At 41.6% G+C, this 26,761-nt stretch overlaps 1 protein-coding gene across 3 annotated transcripts in view; it reads left to right on the forward strand.

Annotated features, from left to right (window-relative positions):
• Positions 1 to 26,761, forward strand: part of STAG1 (STAG1 cohesin complex component) — a 352,185-nt gene that overhangs the window by 197,294 nt on the left and 128,130 nt on the right. For all 3 annotated transcript variants that reach the window (XM_075068598.1, XM_032778796.2, XM_032778798.2), the window contains 4 exons: positions 719 to 817; positions 9,421 to 9,500; positions 16,457 to 16,564; positions 22,361 to 22,475. In XM_075068598.1, coding sequence (XP_074924699.1) covers positions 719 to 817; positions 9,421 to 9,500; positions 16,457 to 16,564; positions 22,361 to 22,475 — 402 coding nt within the window. The remainder of the gene's footprint in view (positions 1 to 718; positions 818 to 9,420; positions 9,501 to 16,456; positions 16,565 to 22,360; positions 22,476 to 26,761) is intronic.

A 26,761-nucleotide genomic window follows, 5' to 3' on the forward strand; every position in this document is an offset into this window, starting at 1 on the left:
GCTTGCTAGCATATATATACCTGCCCCTGGAAATTTCCACTACCTGCGTCTGACGAAGTGGGTATTCACTCACGAAAGCTCACGCTCCAAAACGTCTGTTAGTCTATAAGGTGCCACAGGATTCTCTGCTGCTTCTTCAGACAACCATATTCCTTATGCAGCTGCAATGTTTATCTATTCTTAACAAGTTGAAGGGAAGGAAAAAGGATGGTAACTTTATTTATCAAGTGAAGAAATAGTGCTCGCCTGTGCCTTACTCCCTATTACCATGATAACGGTTACCCAGGTATTTACTTAACTCTTACATACCCCAATAGACACAAGTTTCAAATAATTCTTATATTTTTTCCCCTGGTTTGGAGGTTTTTGTTGTTTGTTTGTTTGTTTGTTTGTTTTGTTTTCAACATCAACTGAAAGAACCTTTAGAAGCCAGCTTTGGACTCAGTCCTGCCTCCATGAACTTCAGTGGTGCAAGTTGGGTCTTTCCTGTATACAGAAGCAGAAGAACTATAACTCTCTTGTTTTTGTAGAATATTCCCTAATATTTTTGTACATTTTAATTTAACTATTAGATTATTTAATGAGGTTGTTTTTGGTAACTTATTTACATAGAATTTTAAATGTACAACAAAACTAGAGATTACTAGATGAATGCTACTTAATCTTCATGTACATTTCATTAGGATATTTTGGCTAATCTTTGTGTGTTTTTCTTTAGCAAGGTGAAGTGAGGTTGAAGTGTTTGAAAGCTCTACAGAGTCTGTACACCAACAGGGAGTTGTTTCCTAAACTGGAGCTATTTACTAACAGATTTAAGGTAAGAGTGAAAAGAGGAAATGTGATTTTTGAAAAAACTGTAAAACGGTAGAATTGTCTCTTATCTATCTAGTCGTTTCACATCTCTTAAATCATGTACATTAAATTATGTGAAGGAGACTCACCTGCTTCTGCCACTGATTAAGTACTTTTCATGGGGACTATCCAGCTACAGTGGTGAAACAATCATGTTTGTTCTTTTCAGTAGGAAAAGGGCTCTTGGTCTTTTAAATTAAAGAAATGTGACTCATTTCAGAAGCAGAAGTATTCCTGAATGAAATTTATGAAGGTGATACCAGCACATTTATTTTTGAAGTTATTTATCAAATATCGATCACTAGATCTGGGCATGATTCTTACTTTCCCACTGTCCACTTGTCCTCTCACATTACCGAATAATCTGTGATTTTTATATTTTAATCTCAAAGAATTTCAGGGCTCATGTAGGTTTTCCCATGTACTCTAATACTTACTTTCATATATAAAATTATATTAGATTAGAAGGTAAATATTTATATATATAAATATTTACTTTCTAATATAATATAATTGATTAATATGGAATGGGATGCTGTCAAGATAACTCTTTAATGAAAGTGTGTGAGAGCATAAATGACCAACTGACCAACCTCAGGGCACATCCCAGTGATGCGATATATACGTCATAATTCTCATAATTGAAATTAACATGCAGTATGTTAATCAGTAATGTAAAATGTTCATCTAATGGTACTTCTCTGGAGTGATTCCACACTATTCTTTGAAAGGACAGCCAAATAGGTTGTTTCTGGCTAGGTGATGGAATTGCTGAGATTTACCATGTACGTTATTTAGTTATTAGCTATTATGAAAAGAGTTTCTGTCTGTAGGCAGATGGGCTAATTTAATAAAATGTCATGAAAAAATAATTTAAATGAAAAATAACTTTTCAGTAGTGCTCCCCAGAAAACAATTCAAGGCAGAGGCACGCTATAACCAGCACAAGATGGCATACTGTATGAGCATGTTCTCTAATTGGTGAGCAATGTAACAACGTTAACCAGGATGACTTTAAGTGAGGAGTTACTATGCTTGATATTAGACTTCTTTGAACAAACCTGAACAACACATTCAGGAAATTCTGCTCCAGGGCAGATTGCAGTCCGGGCTCCATAACAGCTGCTTTTCTTCTTCCTTGGTCAAGTCATTTGCTGTATGCATTCCATTCAATCCCTGTAATTCCAAGTAATCTGAACATAGACAAAGCAACCATGAACCTCATAGCATCTGCCTGACCAAGGCATCATGGACTTGTATTAGCTCTCAATTCAACCACCCATAGCTTGATCACTGGTGAAGGATCTCTTGTCTCAAAACCAAGGGCAAATCCCTGCACCCCAACCTGCAAACTTTGCAACTCACTGCTTGTATAACCTCTGTCTAAGTAACGCAGGGGGAAAAGTCTGTTTTTAGGATGTCCAGGCTATTTTGGGAAATAGCAGAAAGGACTCCATGAGTCACCTATTCAGCGAAATGGAATTTTTTTTAGTCTGTGCTGAATCACATCAGTTATCAGCTGGTTGCACACAGATCAGACAAATATTGGGCTACCCATGACATTTGAAATCTTCTGGTTTCTCATTTAGTTCAATAAGAGTCTGTTTAGCAGCCATTTTTGCTTATATCCACCTGTCAATGGATTTTCAATCTCTTTACATCCCTTGATAACTAGATTTCTAAAGGGATTTATACATATTTACCCTCCTGTGTCTAATGCAGTGCCCTCATGGGATCTAAATTGAGTATTGTCATGCTTAATGAGTTTCCCTTTTGAACCTTTGGCAACAGCATTCTTACTGTTGCTATAAATTAAGAGTGTTTCTGGTAGCAATTACTTCTGTGAGGAGGGTATCAAAGCCTCAAGCACTACTAGCTGACCCTCCTTTCACACACTATTCCAAAGGGGCAAGGTCTCTGTCAGGCTACACCCTAAGTTTATGCCTAAGGTTGTTTCTGCATTCCATCTCAATTGGACCGTATGCCATCTGGTGTTTCCAAAGCTTCGGTGTAGTAAGGATGAGATAAAGCTTCATGCGTTGGATATTCGGAGGGCTCTGTCCTTTTATCTAGATCATACAAAATCTTTCAGATCTTCTCTTAGACTTTTTGTAGCCTATGCTAAAAGGTTTAAAGGACAACCTGTTACAGATCAGTGTATAGCCCACTGGATTTCTGATTGTATCAAGCTCTGCTATGATCTAGCTAAGGTCTTTCCTCCTCAAAGGATAACAGTCCATTACACTAGGGTCATTCCTGTTCGTCAACCTTTTTGAGCAACATACCAGTAATGAAAATTTGTAAAACAGCAATGGGGTTATCTTCATGTAACTGTCTCCAGACACTATGCAGTTATTCACCCTTCCCAAGCTAATGCAAGCTTCAGCAAGTCAGTCTTGCAGACTCTCTTCAGGTAATCTGAAGTCCCACTGCTTGTAAGAAAATTGCTGTTGAGTCACCTACAGAGGAATGTATGTGTGTACAGTCACCTGAAGAAGAAAAAAGTGATTACTTACGAGGGTACAATCCAAACCAGTCGGGGGCTGTGTTACCCCTCCCCTGCAATCTTGGGTAATGTCTTTCTGAAGTAGCTCCCAGTAGGACCACTCACAGACAGCCTTCCAGCATGCAAGCCACACCCTGAGTGTGTCTGTGTAACTGCAAGCCTGCCAGCCACACTGGGATTACACTCTGGCTCTCACCTGCCTTAGTTATACTGCAGGATGACACCTACGCATCTCCAGTTTCAGATTTTTCCCCAGAAATGTATGTCGTGTACTGCCCAGCCCTCCCATGGACAGTACAATATTTTAATGCCATTATTCATTCAAGGGAATAATATGCCATTTTATTACCTTAAATAGTTATTCAGACACTTCAGTTGAAGCACATTGGATTAGATAAAACAGGAAAACAAGTTTTATTAACTACAAAGCGATTTTAAATGAGCACAGGTAATGAGGCATACAAGTTGTAAATGGATATAAAAAATAATAAAACATTTACTAATGCTTAATTTAACAAACTATATTAGATTAAAGCAGTTTCTCACGATATGTTTCAGTAGATTACTGACCAAACTCTCTGGTCAGGATTTTTCCTCCTCCAATGACTGCTTCCTTTGTCTCTTTAGATGCAGGGCATGTGATGGGCAGGGAGAGAAAGAGGGGTCCCTTAGGTCCCTTTTTATAGTTTGTCTCCCTCTTGAAAAACATTTGTGGTTGAGAACCAGTCTTTGTGGAAGGATATTCCCTGCTGGTTTTCTTCACCTGTTTGAGTTTCCTTTGTCTTCCCTTCCTACTTGATGATACTGTTTACTGTTTAAATGCAAATTAAGCAGAGCACACATTCCTTTGTTTAGGACAGACCTGTTTGCTAACCTCTGTTTGGGCAGTGCTGGGGAATTTGGAACATATATTAATAACACCATGTAGAGGAATCTTATAACTTCACATACAATTTTGTCATACATATTTTACCACAACAATACTGACCAGTAAATTGTGATTTTTCAAATGATACCTTACAAGGCATACTTTTGTGCAAAGATTATTACAATAGTATGTAGGGTGTGAATACAGAGGTGTGTTCTGTCACACTTACCTGTACAGTAGCAATTGTTCTTTGAGATGTGTTGGGCACACATACATTCCTTGCCTCTCCCACCTTCCTCTCTACTTTGCATCTTCACTGGGTGACAGTGTGAAGAAATGGAAAAGGAGGCAGTGACCATACCCCTTTATATTCTCAGCCGCATGCTCAAGAACAGGGGAGCACATGCTGCCTGCTAGTTCTGCTGGCAAAAGCCTCCAACTCAAGCCTCCGACTCAAGAACGTTGGGTGCACATGCAACCACCATAGATTGTATATGGGCATAATCACTTGAAGAGTAAGTACAGGTTAATAACCATTTTTTGAACAAAAATTTAGTCTAGCTGGGTGGCATGTTGGTCAGTCAAAGAGAGTAGTTCACTAATCTGTTAGAGCAGTGTGATCCTGGCAAGAAAACTACATTAAAAACAGCACTTCTTTGTGTTTTACACTAATACAATTGAAAAACTCTATACAAAACCACTGAGATGTAGCTGTCTCAGGGATGGAGGGCAATACAAAGACTGAGACCTGACACATAGCACACTGAACTGCATATACCTTTCTTGCAAAAGGAGTGTAGGTTGTCCTAACAGAGATGTATTGTGAGAGTGATTGTTCTTTCATGAAATGTTGCTTGCACAAAGTTGTTGGAGCAGCATTTTATCATACTTCGGTTACCACACTAATCTAGTACCTTGTTTGGCAGTCTTATCAAAGAAACAAACTATAGAAGACATAGCTATCAATTCACCCCTGCAATATGATCACTTTATTTCAGAGGGAGACATCTTGACAGGTCAGTGTGGGGAAACTGTCAGAGCTGCTGTATTGCTGTGCTGTCTGTGGAGAGATTTCAGTCTCCACTGCTGCTCTATCCACCATCTTTCACCAGTAGATTTAAATTCTCTACTCACAAAATATCTGCTGTACAGTATAGTGAAAGATTCCCCACATTGCCTCTTTTATACTCTGTCATTTAGTTTAGTGAAATTTTAATGATAGATCAGAGTCCCTTCAAATTGAATTTCTTTGGTGTGGTCTCTTCACTGGTAGAAGAGAATTCCGCCGGCAGGGAGGAAGGCAGATCCCTTATTTATCTCCTGGATACATGGTATCTACTTGGCAGTTCAGGCAAGTGCCAAGAAAATCCCAAGAAAACCCTCAAAACGTTCTTCCTAGTGCTTCTTCACGTGACTTGTGCAGTCTCAAGGATTTGCTTGTGGCTACTTCTTCTAATTCAGTCTCCTTTAAAAAGATCTCTAAAGCTGTAAGTCAGTCTGAGAGAGAGAGACACACTCCTGGAAGTCGGAACTAGTCACATGCCCCAGCAGTTTCTCAGAATCATTGGGTATACTTTGATAAATTTTCTCTCTCTCATGAAGTTTGAAGAACTTCAGGAACAGATTAATTCTAATGCTGTCTTCCTGTTTTGAGGTACTAGGGAAGCTGCTTGGTTTATCAGTCCAAAAATTATTTGGAACAGCCTACTTCTTTTGGTGCTAAACCTGCTTTGCTTCAAATTGATACACTTGGTCAAAAGTTCTCAGGAAAATGCATTTCTGTCCCAAATTGAACTCTCTTGCTTCTCCCTGCTCCAAGAAAACACATCTACATGTGAAATCTGTATTCCTACAAGAAAAATAGAGAAAATGTGAAGGGTTACATGAAAAATAATATATCTAATTGCCATTCAGTTTTCCTTGGCTGCTTATTATTCATATGTTTCCAGGCCAGCTTTTTGCTAGCTCTAGCGGTTCAGTAGGAGTTTTGCTTGTCCATCCCTCATAGCAGGAGAAATCTCTCCAGAGATACCGTGGCTGTTAAGAGTTTAAATGACATAGCCTAGGGTGCTCTGTGTTTGGCCTCTAGTACTCTTTTCACCTCTCTGTTAGCTTGAAGGACCTTTCTGATTTGACCATTGAGGTGAAAGTGGGGGAGGTGATATCGCTGAGAATGATGGCTCTTCCTTTTCAGAGTTTCTGCCTGAAGAGGTGGTAGATACTATTCCAGTGCTTAGTCAACGAAGTCCAAGTGTCATTCATCAAGGAAGAACCACTTGTTTTCCATCAGGACATCGCCTATTAAGTACAAACACAAAATGAGACACTGTGGGGATTGTGGGAATTATTCCTTTTGCAGACCAAATCAAAAGTACAAGTGTAAAATTTTCGAAAGTTCCTAAGTGACAGAGAGACAAGGTGGGAGAGATAATATTTTTTTATTGGATCAACTTCTGTTGGTGAGAGAGACAAGCTTTTGAGCCACACACTGCTCTTCTTCAGGTCTAGGAAAATTACTCTGAGCATCACAGTTAAATGCAAGGTGGAACAGATTATTTAGCATAAGTAGTTAGCACATATTATAAGGGACCATACAAGGTAAAGTGGCCCAGATGTACCCAATTTTGCAGCAACATCAGAAGCATTAGCTTTGACTGTGTCAGTTCCTTGTCCTTGTGTAAAGCTCCAGACTTTTCCTTCAGAAACTTCTGTATGGAAAGTGCTAAGAAATGTAGCTTGGCACAAAACTGATAATACTTACAGCTCCTGTGTGTCCCAGAAGGTCTGGATTAGGGAATTTAGTAGAATCATCTTCTGTGCAAAAATGTCTTTCAGCAAGGACCCAAGCACGGCATAAGCCAACACACTTCAAATCGCTCAGCTTGTTTTATAACAGAGGACTTCAGAAAGAGCTAGAGGTTTCTGGTAAGATAGCCGAAACAATGTTGTGCTCTAGGAAATAGAGCAACTTCTTCACTAACTATACAGTATAGCCAAACTTTTCTGTATGATGCAAGGCTAGGAAGTTTTCATTATAAGATGGGGAAGATCCTTTCCATTCTAGACTTTCTTCAGAAACATTTTGATAGAAGTTTGCACTTACTAATTCAGTTCTCTGCCATCAACACTCTTTGGGAAGTCCAGTCAATAGAAGAATAGTTGTCTGATGTTAGTTTCCCATTTCTTAAAGGGAGTCAATCACCTTTCTTTAGCTCCTCTGACAGTGGCTCCTGATATTGTGGCATTTAAAAATTGCTATTAGAGGATATGTGAGCTTTCATTTGAACCTTTGAGGACAGTAGATCTGAATTTCCTTTTCTCTGAGATTATTTTCTTAATGGCCATTTCCTTGGCCAGGACTAAGAGGAAACTGGCAGCACTGAGGTCTCTCACCTTACATCTAACCACTTAGGACAAGATGTCACTCCACTTTCCACTTAATACAAAATATTTCTTTTCCAAGCTTATGCCATTAACAGCAGTCCACAGAAAAGAATCTCATACTCACATTGGACTTCAAATTCACAGAACTTTCAAATTTTGAAAGGAAATCTCCTTTCTGGAAAATCATTCCACTATTTTCTTCTCTTCGTAGGCACCAAACAATCTTTAGGAGCATCTAGATATAGCAAAGATACCTTGTCCCATTAGGATCAAGGATCACTGCTCTGAAGTGTGATCAGCAAGAGGCAACGCTTCCATTAACAAACTTTTTAAGGCAGCCACTTGAAACTCCTTAAATGTTTTTACTAAACACCATATGTTAGATGTGCAGATGTCTGCTTATGCTTTTGGGTACTTAGAGCCATTGTCCCTTGGAATTCTAGAAGAGCACGGGGACCAGGAATTGCTTTGCTCAATTCATGGCCATTCTTAATTTCACCCCCTAGTCCCTCTTTCATTCCTTTTAGTTAGCTCTCTTTTGTTCTTTCTCAGCCCAGGTATTTTAACAGCATTTCATAAAACCCAAGGTCTGTGCTAGAGTAGGCCAAGTCTCAGAAAACAAATTTTATTTCAGTTTCCCCAGTTTTTCTGTTGCTTGAACAATATGTCAAGACTCAAAAGAAACTGTGTTTCAGGGATCAACAGAAATCTCTGCAGACAAGGAGGGTATTTGTTTCAATTTGAAAGAAATCAAACTGGGAAAGGAAAGGAAGGAAGCAGTAGAGGAACTCCTCGAATGCGTAAAAATCCTGCCATTGAATTGGCCGTTGGTCTGCTGGAATTCACAGAGAGCAGAGATGAATTACTGTTTTGTGGGGCTCTGGGCCAGAGTAAGTGGGGGGGCCCCTCCCCACCCCTTCGCCCTGCAGTCCTCCCGCCCCCATGATCCTGCTGGGGAAGAGGGGTCAGGGCACAAGGGCTTGCGCCCACCTTCCTGGCCCTTCCAGAGTACGGGGTCGTGGCGCAGAGGTTTCCCCCTCATGAGCACCAGGTGGGCGGAATGGGGCAAGCCTCCGCACCCCAACTCCACACCCCAGCAGGAGCACCGGGTCGTGTGTGAGTGCCCATTTTGGGGGGCCCCTAGTTGGCCAGGGCCCCTGGGCATGGGCCCCATTGGTCTAATCTGCCATTGACGGAGAGAGAGAGAAGGAAAATCCATAGATGTACCACAAGATTCCTCGAATTTCTTATAAAAGGTATGTGGGATAATTATTAAGGCCAGATGGTGGCTTTAAGTCATGGGCATGCAAAGGGCCATGCTGCAGCTGCTTCAGGTGAGATTCTCTGCACAATGCTCTTTAACATGCATACATCCTGCCCAAATGCACTACCGAAGTTCTATTGGTCATTGTGAAGGAGACAAATTGGGGCTACAGCCCTGCCCTCATCCAGCTCAATCCCATCTCCTTTCAGCAGACTGGTACTGAGGAGACACTAGCTCAGAGTAGTGCCTCAGTTCCCCAGCCTGAATTTGCCTGATTTTTGCATGGAATGGCAGGAGGAGAAAGTTGTTTGACACATGTTCGCATTCCTGTTGCATGTACAGTGTTAGAATCAGGACATACAGAACCTGGCATATCTATCCCATGAAAGCACATTGTACTAGATGAACTTATGTTTGAAAGAAGTCAAATGGTTATCCTGTTTCTGTGGAAAGGTGTGTCCATCAAAGACTGTTTATTTTGTAACGTAAATATTCATTTTCTGAAAACGTTGTGTGTTTTGTCATTCTAATACAACTACTTTTCAGGATCGCATTGTATCAATGACACTTGATAAGGAATATGATGTCGCTGTGGAAGCCATTCGATTAGTCACTCTAATACTTCAGTGAGTATTTTTCAAAGTTAGCATAATTCACTATGAGAAGCACTTTTGTCAGCAATATGCATCAGGTTTAGATTTCTCAAGTGTATTATGAAGGACTGAAGGTGGATTAAATGTGTAATAATTTCACTGAGCAATTTTTGGAGATATTGAAATAGGATAAATGGCTGCATAAAAATACCCTGGTGAAATTCAGAAATTTACTAAGTCCTTGGTGCCAGTAGTTTCAGTGTATCCACTCATACACATAAATGCCAGACTGGCAAAATAGACTGACAGTACAAATAGATCATTTTAACTATGTTATACTGTTCTCTGTTCTTTTTTTCTTTTAAATGTAAAAAGCTACTTGTGTGCGAAGTACAACTGAGAATTTAACTAAACTAAAGTCAGGAAATGCTCTGGTAACCTTAACGTTGCAACTTTAATTCTGTTCTAGTTTCAAGTCAAAGATACAAAAACACAATAGGAAACTTGCAAATTTAAGAATATATTTCATAATGTAAAATGCTGCATCTGTATATGTGCATACACGAATGAAGCAAAACTGCAGTGTCATAATATATTCAGAACTACTGGAATTCATTAAATTCATTAAAAAAAACACGCACACTGAAGCATAAAATGGAAGATACGTTTTTGTTAAATACACACTGAAAATCCCTAATTTTAAAAAAAATCAGTATGTAATATTGTTTGTGCGTTCAAGTCTGGCAGAATCTAAAGTTCTCATCCATGGAAGTGCCCAATATTGAATTGGGACCAGTGCCTGTTATAATTCAAGAAAAATGATTTCAAAATATTATGTTTGTGTGCTGTCACTGTAATATCTGAAACAATAAAGATTATGATTGACATAAAACAAAATTATGGCACATTATTGAGTTTTCAAAAAATTTAGATTAAAAAAAAATAATTCCCAAAAATTGTGATGACAATTCTGGGCACAACTCTACAGTTAAGGTTGAAGCAGGGATTAATCATCTCTGTTAAATGTTAATGATACAGTGAATCCTTTCCAGATTTATAGTACTCAAAGAATAAGTATAGAATGAATTTTCAAAGAAATCTGATCATTAGTTTGTTGAAATACCTCAACATGTTCAGATTTCTTAAGTTTAACCTTAACTCTGAAGTAAAGATACTCCATGTTAAATTTCCCTGGTTTGTATCTAGGGAAGGAAACATTGGTTGAAAACAGGGATAGGAATGATTAAGGCACTATGAGGTGGGCCATAGTCTTGACTGTATGGTAACAGCAGAGATCAAGCAGTTTTTTGCTGTTAGGAGGAATGTTTCATGAGGCTTGTCCTTTGGGTCATGATCCAAAGCCCAGTGAATTAAGCAGGAATTTTTCTACTAACTTCATTGAGATTTGGATCTGGTCCTTTATGAAGAATCCAAGTAGGTTTCTAGAGCTGAGAGATGAGGTTCAAAACTTGCAGCATGAGTGGGGATAATGTAGGAAATTGGTGGTAAGTGTCTAGTAAGACAAAGAGAATGGAGCTCGGTTGTTCTCAGTGGTGGCAGATGACAGAACAAGGAGTAATGGTCTCAAATTGCAGTGGGGGAGGTTTAGGTTGGATATTAGGAAAAACTTTTTTTCACTAGGAGGGTGGTGAAGCACTGGAGTGGGTTACCTAGGGAAGTGATGGTATCTCCTTCCTTAGAGGTTTTTAAGGTCAGGTTTGACAAAGCCCGGGCTGAGATGATTTAGTTGGGAATTGGTCCTGTTTTGAGCAGGAGGTTGGACTAGATGACCTCCTGAGGTCCCTTCCAACCGTGATATTCTATGATTTTCACTGGAGGATTCCATTAAGGCTTCCATATCTGGGGGGAGGTGGAGCATAAAAACGGGGTTACTGTTGTTGATTTGCATCAGGGTTTGAGGATAGTCCAGAATGTATGAAAGCTGGGAGAAGTGCTGCTTGACTCTCTAGGGCTGGGAAATAGATAGCAATCAATATAAATTAGAAGTTATGATGTGCAGAAAATACATAGGGAAAGTGAAAGAGATGAGGGAAAAATCCCTGGCTGGCAGACTATGGACAATAAGGAGTTTTAAAAATATATTAGGAAAAAGGAAAATAATAGCAATGGTGTAGGTCCATTATTAGATGGAGAGGGTAGATGCAGAAAAGGCAGAATGTTGAATAAATATTTTTTTCTCTATTTGAAAAGTAGCAGGATGATGTACCTATATCTAGGGGTGGCATGGCTTGATTTTTTACTTTTTTCTAGTTGTCGTAATTTTTATCAATTTTTATTTTGAAGAGTTTTTTTCTATTTTTTAGAGTTGTGGGTGGTGAGATTGGGGTTAGGGCAGCGCTGCCAGTGGGGCAGCAGGGAGTTCCTGATGCAGCTGAGGGACATGACACCAGGGCTCAAGGGTAAGGGAAACTGTGATCCTGGCTCACAGGAGCAGAGGCCCCTGGTCAGGATTGTAAAGAGGAGGACAAGCCTGTGGTCATGGGGACGCTGCCCAGCTGCTGAACGTTTCTGGTTCAGGGACTGTTCCCATTCTTTTGGCTCGTGAGTGAGGGAGCAGGGCCATGACACCAGAGTTGCAGAGGGCTTACCACATGATCCCTGGAAGTGCAAGATGCGGGGAAGGCTGCAGGGTCAGAGCAGAGACCCCCCAGCCAGGTCTGTGAAGAGGAAGACAAGTCCCTGACCATGGAGGCGGGCATGGAGTCATTCAGCAGTGAGTCAGCCACCTCTGCAGCTGGGGACAACGATGACTCCTCTTCCTCACAGTTCTGGCCAGGATTTCCTTGTCTGCTGAGCCAGGATGTGCACAGTGCCCCACTCACTGACCAGCCCGAAATACAAGAGCTATTCCCAGGCAGAAACTGTTCAGCAGTGGCATGGCCAGCTCATGAGTGAAAGCAGGGCTACAGAGAGCTCCCTGCCCTGCCCCAGGAGCTATTAAGTAGTGGGGTGTCCTTCCCTCCGCCCAGTGGTTCATCTTGCTTCCCCTCGTTTCAGTCTTGGCCAGTGGTATCTGCTCTGTCCTGCCAGGACTGCAGCCTCTCCCTGCACCTGGTGCCCGCAGGGATCAGATGTCACCTGCCCTGTGGCTATGCTGTCAGACCCGCTCACTCATGCTCATGACAGCTTCTGTCTGATGAGTGAGTGAGCAGGCCGTGACATCAGAGTTGCAGAAAGCTCCCTGCATGGCCAGTGGCACACAATCTCTGCAGGCACATTGATTGTTATTGTGCGATATTTTTTCATTGATCTCATTGTGTCAGGTGAAATTGAGTTTACTGACAGATATCTATCAAAATTTAAATCTGCCAAGCCTATCTATATCATATGAGGATGATGAAATACTTTCCGTTCCATTAGTAACTAAGGAAGATATTAGACAACAGTTACTAGGGATAAATGTTTTAGATCAGCCTGCCTGGATAACTTGCACCTAAGAGTCCTAAAACAGTTGGCTGAGAGATCTCTGGACAGTTAATTTTTAATTAATCTTGGAATACTGGGGAAATTTCAGAAGACTGGAAATGAACTGACATTGTACAAGTATTCAAAAAGGACAGGTGGGATGACCCAGCTAACTATAGGCCAGGGAATATGACATGACTCCTGGACAAAATAATGGTAAAACTGATACAGGATTCAGTTGATAAAAAAAATTAAAAGCTAGCCTATATTAATGCCTGTCAAGATGGTTTTATGGAAAATAGGTCTTGTCAAACATACCTGATTTCATTCTTTGATGAGATTGCCAGTTTGGTTGCTGAAGTTAATTGTGTAGGTGCATTTGACACGATATTCTAATTAAAAATTAGTACTATGCAGTATCAGTAAAGCACACATTAGGAACTAGATAACTGATAGATATCAAAAAGCAGTTGATGCAGAATTTTCGTTTAATGAGAGTGTTTATAATGAGGTTCCACAGAGATCAGTAGCCTGTTCCATGTTTCTTCAGTAATCTGGAAGTAAGCATAGTATTACCGCTGATGAAATATGTAACTGGCACAAAGACTGGTTGATCGGTAAACAGTTATGAGGAGAGGACAGACATACTGAGGGTTTCATCTATGCAGCAAGGAAAACTCACGAGTCCCTCGTGCCAGCTGCCTTGTGCTTGTGGGTTTGGGCTGCAGGGCTCTTTCATTGCTTTGTAGACTTTCAGGCTTGGAGTGGAGTCCAAGCTCTGGGACCCTCCCACCCTGCAGGGTCGTAGAGCTTGGGTTCCCACCCAAGCCCGGAAGTCTATACAGCAATGAAACAGTCCCACAAGCCAGAGTCACTTAGCGTGGACCAACTGCAGGTTTTTCTTTGCTGTGTAGACATATCTATAGTAATCTGGGTCAGTTGGTACACTGGGCCCACTCAAACAAAATTTGTTTTAATACAGGCAAATGCAAGGTCATACAGCTTGTAGCAAGGAATGCAGGTAATACCTACAGAATGGGGGATTATATGCTGGGAAGCAGTGGCTCTGAAATGCATTTAGAGATCATAGTGGACAAGCAACTATACATTAACTCTCGGTGTAATATTGTGGCAAATAGGACTAATACAATCCTGGGATATATAAATAGGGAAGTAATGAGTAGAAGCAGGGAGGTGATTTTACCTCTGTACACAGCATTGGTGAGACAGATACTGGAATAATGCATACAGTTCTGGTGTCCACATTTTAAAACGATGTTGAAAAGCTGGTGTGTGGAAAAGAGCCACCCAAAAAAAAAAAAAAAAAATTCCTCATAATAAGGGACTTAAGGAAGTTCAATCAGTTCAGCTTATCAAAAAGAAGATTGAAAAATGGCTTGATTACAATGTACAACTACCTTTACGGAGTGAAAATATTGTGTACTTACGGGCTCTTTATCAGAGGAAGGCATAACAAGATCCAGTAGCTGGAAGCTGAACGCAGATAAATTCAAATTAAAAATTAGGCACATATTTTGAACAGTGAGGGTGATTAACCACTGGACTAAAATATCAAGGAAGTGATGGATTCTCTATCTCTTGATGTCTACAAATCAAAACTGGGCTATCTATCTGGAAGATACAGTTTAATAAAACACAGGTTATTGGATTCAGTACAGATTTGTAGATTCTGAAGCCAGAAAGGACCACTGTGATTACCTAGTATGATCTCCTGTATAACACAGGCCGTAGAATTCTCAGAATAATTTCTTCAGCATATCTGTTAGAAAAACATCCAGTCTTGATTTCAAAATTATCAGTGATGGAGAATCCACTGTGACCTTATCTGTGATAGAGAATCTACCATGACCCTTGGTAAATTGTTCCAATAGTTAATTACTCTCACTTTTAAAAATTTAAGCCTTATTTCCAGTCTGAATTTGTCTAGCTTCAACTTCCAGATGTTATATCACGTTCTACCTTTCTGTGGTAGAATGAAGAGCCCATTATTAAATATTTGTTCCCCATGTAGAGACTTAGAGACTGTAAACAAGCAACATTTATCCTTCTCATTGTGAGACGAAATAGCTTCAGCTCGTTGAATCTGTCTCTAGAAGTCTGGTTTTCTAATCCTTCAACCATTCTTTTGGTTTTTCTCTGAACACTCTTCAGTTTATCAGCATTCTTCTTGAATTGTTGACACCAGAACTGGACACAGTTTTTCAGCAGTGGTCACAGCAATACCAAATACAGTTATAACTTCTCTACTCCTCTCCAGATTTCCCCTGTTTATGCATTGCCAGAAGCTGGGAATGAATGGCAGGGAATGGATCACTTGATGATTACCTGTTAATTCCCTCTGGGGAACCTGGCATTGGCCACTGTTGGAAGACAGGATACTGGGCTAGATGGACGTTTGGTCTGACACAGTATGGCCGTTCTTATGTTCTTATGATCCCATTAGCCCTTTTGCCACAGCGTCACACTGGGAGCTCATGTTCAGCTGATTATCCACCAGAACCGCCAAATTTTTTTTATAGTCACTGCTTCCCATGATAGAGTGCCCCAGGGATGTCTGTGTGGAATCTTTTGTTCTGTGATATACAGGAGGTCAGATGATTTAGTGGTCCCTTCTAGCCTTATAGTCTATGGATCATCAACAATGTTGCCAATGTCAAGAGAGGAAAAATCATGATTTAGACCCCAAATAATCAGCTGATTGACATAGGAAGAGCTCTGCCCCACCCCTATGCCAAACTTTGTGGGGGCGGTGCACACTGCCCTCCTCTCTTCCTATGGCTAAGGAATTCTCAGCTGCCCATTTACAGCAATCTAGAGCAGTGCAAAGGAAACAGCTCAAAATGGAGATCCTGGCCCCAAGAGTTTTATCTTGGTGCAAAAGGTATTGTGATTAAATCACTCTTTTGGTTTTGCTATTAAGTTCAGGGTTTTTTTAAATGGTTCACTCAGACAGGTTAAATGGATTTTGAGCACACTTTCCAAAAAATAGATTCAGCCAAAGATAAACTATATGTGGGGCATCTCAGCCCAAAAGAAATTTTCTGGGAGAAATTAACGTTCAAGTGTAAATGAACATTTATAATGCCTTCTCAGTCTGAACTACAGCATTAGCTGTAACTATTTTTGTAAATTCTGAAATGTGTACACTTCAATAGAAGCAAAATTTTAGATTTTTTTCCCCAAAGGAACCCTCTTAAAGTATTGGCAAGTTATTAAAACTAAAAATGTTGCCATTCAAATTCAATAAAATGTTTAATCATTTCCTAGTGTACTACATTCATAAGAAGCAGCCATTTTAACTTGGAGGTGGGTTTTTTGAGTGGTGAAGTATTTAATTTTGGGGGGGAGGGGCTAATTTATTTCTGGAACGTAATCCTAAGCCTGTTGAAGTTAATGTCCCATTAATTTCTGTGGGGTGTAGATGAGGACCAGGTAGCCCTATTATAATAAACAATCTATATAAATAAAGTAACTTATGGGAGGTGGTGGAACTGAAATTAAACATTTGTTTTGGTTCAGGTGTTACTTTCTGACTTTTTCAGTGGAAGTGAAGAAGCTCTGTCCAATGAAGACTGTGAGAATGTTTATCATTTGGTGTATTCGGCACACCGGCCGGTTGCAGTTGCAGCTGGAGAGTTCCTTCATAAAAAGTAAGCTGCCTCTCATCCTAGAATGAAAAATAGACTAATGATAGCTTCCTGAGACCAGAAATGCCTAGTGAGATCTAGAAGTGACAGGTTGATATATATTAAGTATGGCCTAATTCATCAAAGCACTTCATCACAAGCTTAACTTTTTAAGCACTGACTTTCAATAGGAGTACTTGCATGCTTAAAGTTACGCATCTACTTAAGTGCTTTGATAAATCAGGATTTATATCATGGTTTTCTTGCTGTACAGTTTAAACAGTAATTTCTATTAATTTAGGACATTAAAGTACAAACAAATATTATGATTGTATGCACTTTTTGTAAAGATCTGTTGATTTATGTGCAAATCCCTTGAGTTTGTGTCGGGTTTTCATTGTAGCTTCTGGTACTTCGTATTGTGGACATGCCTGAGTGATTGTGTAAATTACAGTTACTATTTTAAAGGCATTTATTTTACTCAACTTTGAAATAATAGGATATCAGTCTACTCCAAAGTTAGCAATTTTAACAGGATTTTCTTATTTTAAAAACTATCTCTCTGTTCATTTACTTGCATGTCAAAAAATGGAGTGAATAATTAGTGGTAGCTAGATACCTTTGATGCCAGGTGATCAGAGTTGTCCAGACATTTTTCCTTCACTCTGCTGTACAGCATGGAAGAGCTGCTACCTCAGATACAAAGGCCGGAATCTCAACTGGTTGTTCCTTTGCAGTCTAGACCAGCTGAGGATCTTAAACAATATTTTTAACACTCCGAAATATTTAGTATTTTCTCTTCCCATTTTTAAAATTGGTAAAGATTTTTGCAACTTTTTACAGACACTTTTTTTGTATAAGAATTCATTTTAATGGAATTTTTCAAACCAGAATACACTTGAAAGAAAAGGCCTTTTATACAACCAGCAGTTTATTTCACCAGTGATATTTTGTGTTTCCTTTGTTATTTGCATTTTGAAAATGAGTCCCTTGTCCCCTCCCAATAACGCACCAGATTTCCTCTTTGATCAGCCACAAAAAACATGATTCTTTGCTTGTAGTGACAGTCTTTTACTATGAAAGTGGATGTGATGTTGCAAATTCAGTAATATGACCTCACTGCATGATAAATAATGGAAAAAAGTTATTTTATACATAAAATATCTTCGGTAATTAACAAATGTGGCAAAACAAGTGCAAAAAAATCTGAAAGATAAATTAGTTTGTTTAACATGAAAATTTCTCCCAGTGTGGAAAGTCTCTTTTGAAGGTGATGTCATCCCATTTCCTATAAACAGGCCCGCTGAAGGGGGGTAGGGATGGGGGGCAAAGGGAGCAGTTGCCCAGGGGCCCGGTTCTCCAGTTTACAATGTTTGCAAATTAGAAAAAATTAGTACCATAAATAAAATGTGAAATGTATCTTTCACCACCATCATGCCCCTTTTGAAATGCATCCCCGTACAAAACTCTTCTCCACCATTATCTGTTCTCTAGCGTGTCCTCCACTCTTGGTTTCACATCTCCATCAACCTGTTTTTTCTCCTATGTTCCCTGTGCTGGGAACCCCTGGAAAAGATTATATCATTCCCCAGGCGATACTTACCTCACTGCGATGGTGGACCGACTACAGGAAAATCCTGGAGGGGGTTCCTCCAGACTTCACATGCAAATAGGGCTTCCGTTATGTTGGTTTAATTTACATATGACATCTTATTTCCTGTCTGGAAAAAACCTGTTGCAACTCATCCTGTTTACAGGAGCAGCTCTAGCCATTTCGCCGCCCCAAGCATGGCGGTACGCCGCAGGGACACTCTGCTCTGCCGCTCGCCGGTCCCGCGGCCCCAGTGGACCTCCCGCAGGCTTTCCTGCAGAGGGTCCACTGGTCCCGCGGCTCCGGTGGACCTGCCACAGGCGTGCCAGCGGATGCTCCACCGGAGCCACGGGACCAGCAGACCCTCCGCAGGCACGCCTGCGGGAGGTCCACCGGAGCAGCCTGCCGCCCTCCCAAATCTTGGAGCCCTAGTCGCCTAAATGGAAGTGCCAGCCCTGCCTGGTTATATAGATTACAAAATATTTTTAGTAGGTACACATAACTCTCTACATACCAACTTTACATACATCTCACAATGTTTAAGATACCAGTATTATATAAGTTTTCATTTGATACCTCACACAGCCTTGTTGTTAGATAAGTTCTATGACAGCAATGTTTTTGTTGTAATGATAGGAGTTGCTGACGCAGAATAGTGAACCCTTTGTTAGCTGGCATCAGTGGCTGCTTCTGTGTCACAGCAACACCTAACATCTGCAGGAAAAATGTGTGGTGGTGTGATGAGGAGAGTACCTGAAATCCCTGCTAAAGCCAGGTAGGGCCAGAAAAGTGCCTACAGCCAATCCTCACTCTTTAGGCATCTGCCAACACAGAAGAACATAGAAATTGGTATACCAGATCAGGCCACACTGTCCAGCTAATCCAGTATCTTTTCTCTAATAGTGTACAGTACCAGGTGTTTTAGAGGAAGTGTATAATGTATAATTATAGATTAGTTCAGGGGTCGGCAACCTTTCAGAAGCGGTATGCCGAGTCTTCATTTGTTCTCTTTATTTAAGGGTTCGTGTGCCGGTAATACATTTTAATGTTTTTTAGGTCTCTCTCTACAAGTCTATATATTATATAATTAAACTATTGTTGTATGTAAAATAAACAAGGTTTTCAAAATGTTTAAGAAGCTTCATTTAAAATTAAATTAAAATGTTTATCTTACACCGCCGGCCCGCTTAGCCCGCTGCCAGCCTGGCGTTCAGTTCACCTAGGCTGGCAGTGGGCTGAGCGGGGCCTGCGGCTGGGACCCCAACTGGCAAGGCTGTGGCAGCCAGAATCCCAGACCGGCAGTGGGCTGTGAGGAGCCGGTGGCCAGGACCCCAGACCGGCAGTGGGCTGAGCCGCTCAGCCCATTACTGCTCAGGGGTTCCATCTGCTGGCTCCTGCCAGCCGGGATCCTGGCTGCCGGACCCGCTCAGCCCGCTGCCAATCTGGGGTCCCGGCCCTGCCCACATACAGTGAGTACCTACCTTCTCCCTGGTTCTGGCCCATTCTCTTTCTCTCTCTGCACTGAGCTGAGGGTGGGAGTGGACTGAACACAGGGATGGGGATGAAGGGTCTGGCCAGGAACTAGAATGAGGTAGGGGGCTCAGGGTTGGGGCAGGAGGTTTGAGTGTGGGACACTTACCTGGGCAGCTCCCGTTTGATGCGAAGGGTGCAGGTGGAAATGGGGGTGGGGGTGCAGGAGCTCCCATTTGGTGCTCAGGGTGGGGATGTAGGGGGTGCAAGAGTCAGGATATGGGGGGTGGATGGGGGATGGCGGGACTGGGTATGTGGGGGGGTGCAAGAGTCAGAGAAGAGGGATGGGGGCATGTTGAGGGGGTGCTGGTGTCAGGGCTGGGGGGGCTGGGTATGTGTGGGGGTGCCAGAGTCAGAGCTGGAGGAGGTGGGTGAATGAGTCAAGCAAAGGGCTGGGTGCGTATGAGGGGGGTACTGGGTTCAGGGCATGGGCCTGGGTGGTCAGCTTGATCATAGCATCCTACCTGCTCTCCTTGCGAGCATCCTGCCTGTCTTCGTGTTCATTTAACACTTTACCGGACTCCGCAATTGTTTGCCTCCACGCATTCAGCTGGGACCTATCGGTGCGGGAGGACTGCATAAGTTCGGCAAACATGTCATCCCAAGTTCATTTTTTCCACCTTCTAATCTGGACCAGTCTCTGGGATGGAATAGATAGGGCAAACATTTGCACCTGCGGGAGGAGAAAAGGGAAGGTAGTATTTTAAAAGATACATTTTAGAGAACAAAGGGAACACACTTTCTCAGTGAAACAGGCAATTCATCGTACACAGCACATGTTCTTTCTGTGCGAGGTCGCATTTGCCTCATACTGAGTGCCTGCCACTTTGGTGAGAGTAAGCCATCACATGCACCCAGGCAACAGAATGTAGCTTGCAGGCAGCCATGGTAAGCCGTAGGAGCATGCAGTGTTCTGCTTCTTCCGCATTCATTTCAATGCTTTCAAACTGCCGGGTCTCCTTTCCCGTCGCAAGCAATGCCTGGTGGGTTTTCCATTTAAAAGGAAGGCCTGTGGGCTCTCTGGGATGATCGCTTCACACAGCACACACTTACACCCCCGCACCCACCGCGTGGCTCCAATGAGGCTGTGAGCAGGGATGATCCCTTTAAACCAAACGTGAACAGTCCAGCGCAGCTGAGTTTCCCCTCACCACGTGGCTCTGATCAGGCTCTCAATCACTAGAAGTGCCTTCCCCATGGTCATGGTCTGGGAGCCCACCTTGGGAGTGGGGGGAGGCTATTGGCTCCAGCGTTAAGAATAGTTCCTGGCTAGGGGGGGAAACAGATTCCCCACTTGCCACTTGTGCACTGTCCTCCTCCTCATCTTCGTCCTCCAATAACTCATCCTCCTTGCTCCATGCAACTCCCCCCTTGCAGGTGTCCGTGGACGGTGGTGGGGTAGTGGTGGCATCACCCCCCATAATTGCATGGAGCTCATGGTAGAAGTGGCATGTATAGGGCTGTGACCCAGAGTGCCCGTTGGCCTTCCAGGCTTTTTGGTACTCTTGCCTGAGCTCCTTGATTTTTGTACGACAGTGCTCTGTGTCCCTGGAGTAGCCTCTTTCCGTCGTGGCCCTGGAGTTTTTAGTGTACATATTTGTGTTTCTTTTTTTTGGAATGTAGTTATGCTGTAACAGATTCGTGTCCCCAACATGCGATGAGATCCAGTACCTCCCATTCGACCATACTGGAGCTCATCTGCAAATCCAGTACTGCGTGGTCTTGTGATGGCAGATTCTACATGGTCGCCTGTGATGGTGGACTGTGCTGATAGTCGCCTGTGCTGATGGTGACCAAACAGGAAATGAAATTCAGAAGTTCCCGGTGCTTTTACTGCCTGCTTAGCTAATGCATCGGAGTTGAGAGTTTGTCCAGAGCGGTCGCAGGGGAGCATTCTGGGATCGCTCCCAGAGGCCAGTAACGTCGAATTGCATCCACAGTACCTGTAACCTGGAACTGCGTTCTTAATTTTAGCTCTACTCCACTTGCCGAGGTGGAGTACAGAAATCAGATTAAAAAGCCCCTTAAGTCCAAAAAAAAAAAAAAAAAGGTTTGGTTGTGCGGACGGAATCAATTTTATTTCAAATTAACTCTGCTAGTTGGGAAATTACCGCGTACTGTAGACCAGGCCTGAGAGTAAAGCCTTGACCTCGGAACCGCCATACGCGATCTTCTACAAGGACAAGGTTCAGTTGCAGCCACACCCTGCCAGTGTGCACAAAATTAAGTAAAAGTGAAGATTAAAAAACATACAAAGATTGGACTGTAACTCATTTTTATCCTCAATATTTTTATGAAATAAAGGTCGGAGGGGGAACAGCCTCCTTTCATAGTTAGCATTTTGTCTGAATACTTGAGTTCAATTTATGATTACTAAACCATTGCTAAAGCAGGCTGCAATCCAGTTTAGAGCCTCCTACAGTTAATTCTTAAATTGGTAGTGTCACAAATAACATTGGTTTTCCGCAAGATAGCCATACCAGTACAAGACTTAAAACTTTAAAATACTAGCTATAATATAAACATTGTATGAAGTGCTTCTGGCCCTGTGAAGCTGAACAAATGCAGTTTGTTTGTTTTTTGAGGGGAAATGGTTTGGGTTTTTTTAATTGTATTTTATGAATGAACACGTTATCCATAAGGCTGAGCAAACAAAGCTGTTTAATATAAATATTATAACTCCTGTTACTTATTTCTAGACTGTTTAGCAGGCATGACCCCCAGGCAGAAGAAGCATTAGCGAAGAGGAGAGGACGGAACAGTCCAAATGGGAACCTCATTAGGATGTTGGTTCTTTTCTTTCTTGAAAGTGAGGTAAAAACATTTCTGATACCAATTTTATATATTTAGCAAAGGATGAAACTTATTTAATGTGATTGATCAACTTTTACAAACAGGTTTTAATGCTAGTGACACCATATGCATTGGCTCCCCTTCTCCTTGTCAGTAAAGTAAACTCAAACCAATATCCTCCCTAGGATTTGTTTTACTCTTGCCTGGCTTCAGTGTAATCAACTCCGCTCTCCCCACTCTGGCTACTATAGTTCACCAGAATGTATATTTTGGTGGTGCCTCTTGCAGGACAAACTATAAAAGAATGAGTGTGTGGAATGTGCTTTAAAAGAAGTAATTAATCATATTTTTTGGGCAACTTTATTTTAACCAGTCACAAAAGGGAACAAAATGTAATTGAAGTCTCACAGCTTGAGTGTCCTCCAGATGCTCTTTGAAGGCATTTATTTATTTCTTTTATGGTCACACCAAATGCGTGCTAGTCACTTTCTGGACATTAAAGAAGTCTGGTGCCTATTCCAGGGAGCTCACAATCTAAAGACAGAGAAACTAGTAGGCAGAAGATAATAAGAGGGGAACAAAAACAGGCAATATATGTACAAATCAATGCCATTCACTGTTAGCTGCACAGCAGAAATTGGTCTTAAAGGGGACTTACATATGAATAGGGTAGCAGCCTTCTGATGGGTTCAGGAAGGTTGTACCATGTATAGGAAGTTGCATGATCAAAAGCATGGAGGTGACTGTAAGATGCTAACAAACAGACAAGCCTGGGAACATTGGTGGAATGGAGGGATAGAGGCAGAATGAAATTTGAAAAGGGAGGGGCAGAAATGTGGAGAGCTTTGGAGATGACAGGAAGCTTGATTCAATAGTAAGTTGATAGCAAAGGAGGATTGGAAGAATGGAATGAGATGATCAAATCTGTGGACAAAGAAGGGCAATGTTTGTGTTTGAGAAGTCAGAAAGGAGGGTATTGCAGTAGCATAGGTAGGATATAATGAGGGCTTGTACAAGAGGTTTGGTTGTGGGAGTGGAAAGAAACAGATGGATCTTAGTGATATTGAGAAGTGAGAAGGGGAAAGATTTGAACGTAGTCCGATGGGTGTAACATCTCCCAGAAAGCCACAAGTAGCCACTGGGGATCAAGGAGCCAAGAGTGCAGCCTTTAGTGAGATACTTAACTTATAATGTGGGCCACTGCTGTCTACATTGGTTTCTGCCACTGGAAGGTTTTGAAGCATAGCCCTACGTGGAATAGATTGCCATATCTAATCTTGGTTTGTGGTGGAGAGAGCTATGTATGTGTCCTTGGCATAAAATGATTGCTGAAGCCAGATGGGTTGATGAGATCTTCCAGAGACAGGATTTACAGTGAGAAGAGAGAGGTCTAAGGGCAGAATCTTGGATAACCTGCACACAGAGCAGAAGGGAAGAGGAGGTTGTGCCAGAAAGACACTAACAGAATGCTCAGAGAAATGTGAATATATGCCTTAAAGTAATTACAGCAAAAATCATTTCAAAATAAAAACTACGGAAATGGGTTTATTTGCTTGCTTCTTCCAGGAGAGAGGTCTCTAGAGCCTTTCTATGTCTCTCCCCTGGTCTGTCAAAGGTGCTGTTCTTATACATTCCTCACATTCCATCAGACCTTGCTGGAAGCGAGGTCTACTGTTATGGCAACCATGATGAGCTTCAGTTCCCAGTGTGCTTTGCTCCCTTGAATCTCAGAGAGATTACCAAGTGCCAGCCTTGTCCCTCCTCACTGAGGAGAGAGGAGAATGGAACTCTCACCTTGGTCCCTAAAGCCAGGTTCAGCAAAATGTGCTTGTTTGTGTAAACCATATGGTTTCCCTGAGACCACTTCTTCTGCCTTGGTGTCAGTGTCTGCCTTTGCTGTCATAGAGGTGTTTCTTAAAGACAACCTAGAATAGTGTGGTGCTGGCTTAGCAGGCTACCCTTCATAAGGATTGTGAAAGACATGGGACTGGTATGTAATAATTTATGAATACTGTATGTGACCTGGTTATTGGGCTCATAATTGTATATCTATTTTGGATCATTGGACATTTTTACTGTACACATACATGTCTTAGTTTAATAGCAGAAGGTTGGGAGATAAGCAGGAAGGCCAGACAGTGACTCCAGCTAAAATACCTCCTGGTAAACACTGCAAGGGCTGAGAGAGAATACCAGAACTATTATCTGTGAAGAACCTAATTCCTTGGTTCCAGCTACATTACACAGCTTGTTTGCTCCGTCTGGGAGCCAAAGATCAATGCAACAAAAAGACTCTCAGATTAGAAGTGAGGTACTTGTCACGGAGCTGTTGGGGGGGAGAGGGGCAGGGGAACAAGCACACAGACCATCCTGGGGAGTCTAAACAAATTAGGTTTTCCAAGGAGATGGTAAACTTAAGATAAGTTTACTTGTTTTATAGATTCATAGACTCTAGGACTGGAAGGGACCTCAAGAGGTCATCGAGTCCAGTCCCCTGCCCTCATGGCAGGACCAAATACTGTCTAGACCATCCGTGATAGACATTTATCTAACCTACTCTTAAATATCTCCAGAGATGGAGATTCCACAACCTCCCTAGGCAATTTATTCCAGTGTTTAACTACCCTGACAGTTAGGAACTTTTTCCTAATGTCCAACCTAAATCTCCCTTGCTGCAGTTTAAGCCCATTGCTTCTTGATCCATCATTAGAGGCTAAGGTGAACAAGTTTTCTCCCTCCTCCTGATGACACCCTTTTAGATACCTGAAAACTGCTATCATGTCCCCTCTCAGTCTTCTCTTTTCCAAACTAAATAAACCCAATTCTTTCAGCCTTCCTTCATAGGTCATGTTCTCAAGACCTTTAATCATTCTTGTTGCTCTTCTCTGGACCCTCTCCAGTTTCTCCACATCTTTCTTGAAATGCGGTGCCCAGAACTGGACACAATACTTCATTGCGGTATTGTTGTAGCAATGTTGGCCCCAGGATCTGAGAGAAACAAGATGGGTGAGGTAATATCTTGGACCAGCTTCTGTCAGGCTACACAGAGGTCTTCTTCCTTCCCCAGACCTGAATAAGAGCTCTGTATTGCTCAAAAGCTTGTACCTTCCACCAAGAGAAGTTGATCCAATAAAAGATATTACCTCACCTACCTTGTCTCTTTAGATAAGATAGACATGCATGTAGCCTTTTTATTGTTTTAAAACCCTTTTCTCTTACATAATATTTTGTGCTTACTGCTGAAATTAAACAATACTTGATTTGAAAGGCCTGTCTGATGACTGTGTTTATCCCTGGTCGCAAACTCCCCAAGGATACCCAAACCCAGTCATATCTGTCCATAGGATACTATAGCCCAGGACCTGGTTTAAGAGTGGGAGAATAGAGGGATTCCACTCCAAGAGAGGTAAAGGCATGAGGTCTGAACTCCTATGGAAGTGCACTCGGAAGGGTCAGAGGTACAGCTAGCCCTGTGACCATGACAAGCGTCAAAGAGCTTTTATATTCCATTTCAGTTCCTCTGAGAACAGTCCATCAGTGCAGAAGTTTATGAAAGCTGACACTGACCTCAGTTACCTCTAACATCCAAGGTTTCTTTATTTGGGGGTCAGCACCATTACTTGGTAATTAGTCAAATCAGCATGCTGTGGTGTTGCTTGTTGATGGTAGCTCATGATTGTCTTACAAGTCAGTGGAAGCTAATGACTATTCTTTCCAGAATGATTTTTCTCAGTTTAACTGGATGCCATTATTATAAAGAAACTTTTGATGGGATTTTCAGAAACACTCAACATTAGCTTAATTCTGCACCCATTGAGGTAGATGAGAATTTTACCATTGTTTTCAATGAGATGCGAGTTAGGCCAATGCTGAGCAGTTTTGAAAGTATCGTACATTACGTATCCAGATCTCAGATATACATTCAGAAGCTATTTGGTTCCTGTTGTGTCTATGCTGAAAAGTGGATAGGTTTGCACACAAACTGAAAAATCTTTAATAATTTATTATGCATAAATAGTGCCCTTCCTCCTAAAATTTTTAAATATTTCTTAGATAAATGTATCAGGTCCATTCGCTATTGTTGAGCGATGTTGTTAAACAGTAGTTCATTAGTTTTAAACTTTTAGCAGTATAGTTGTAAGGTGTTATGTTGAATGAACACTGTTGTGTAGTTTTTCATTATTACAATAGATATTATGATGCTTAAGATGTATACTGTATTAAAACTAACATGAAATTCCCTATGCCTATTTCATACTGTTAATCAAAGAAAAATAAACATCTCAATAGAATGTGTCTTCCTCCCC

This window comes from Chelonoidis abingdonii, chromosome 8 (genome assembly GCF_003597395.2).
Source record: "Chelonoidis abingdonii isolate Lonesome George chromosome 8, CheloAbing_2.0, whole genome shotgun sequence".
Taxonomy (NCBI): domain Eukaryota; kingdom Metazoa; phylum Chordata; order Testudines; family Testudinidae; genus Chelonoidis; species Chelonoidis abingdonii.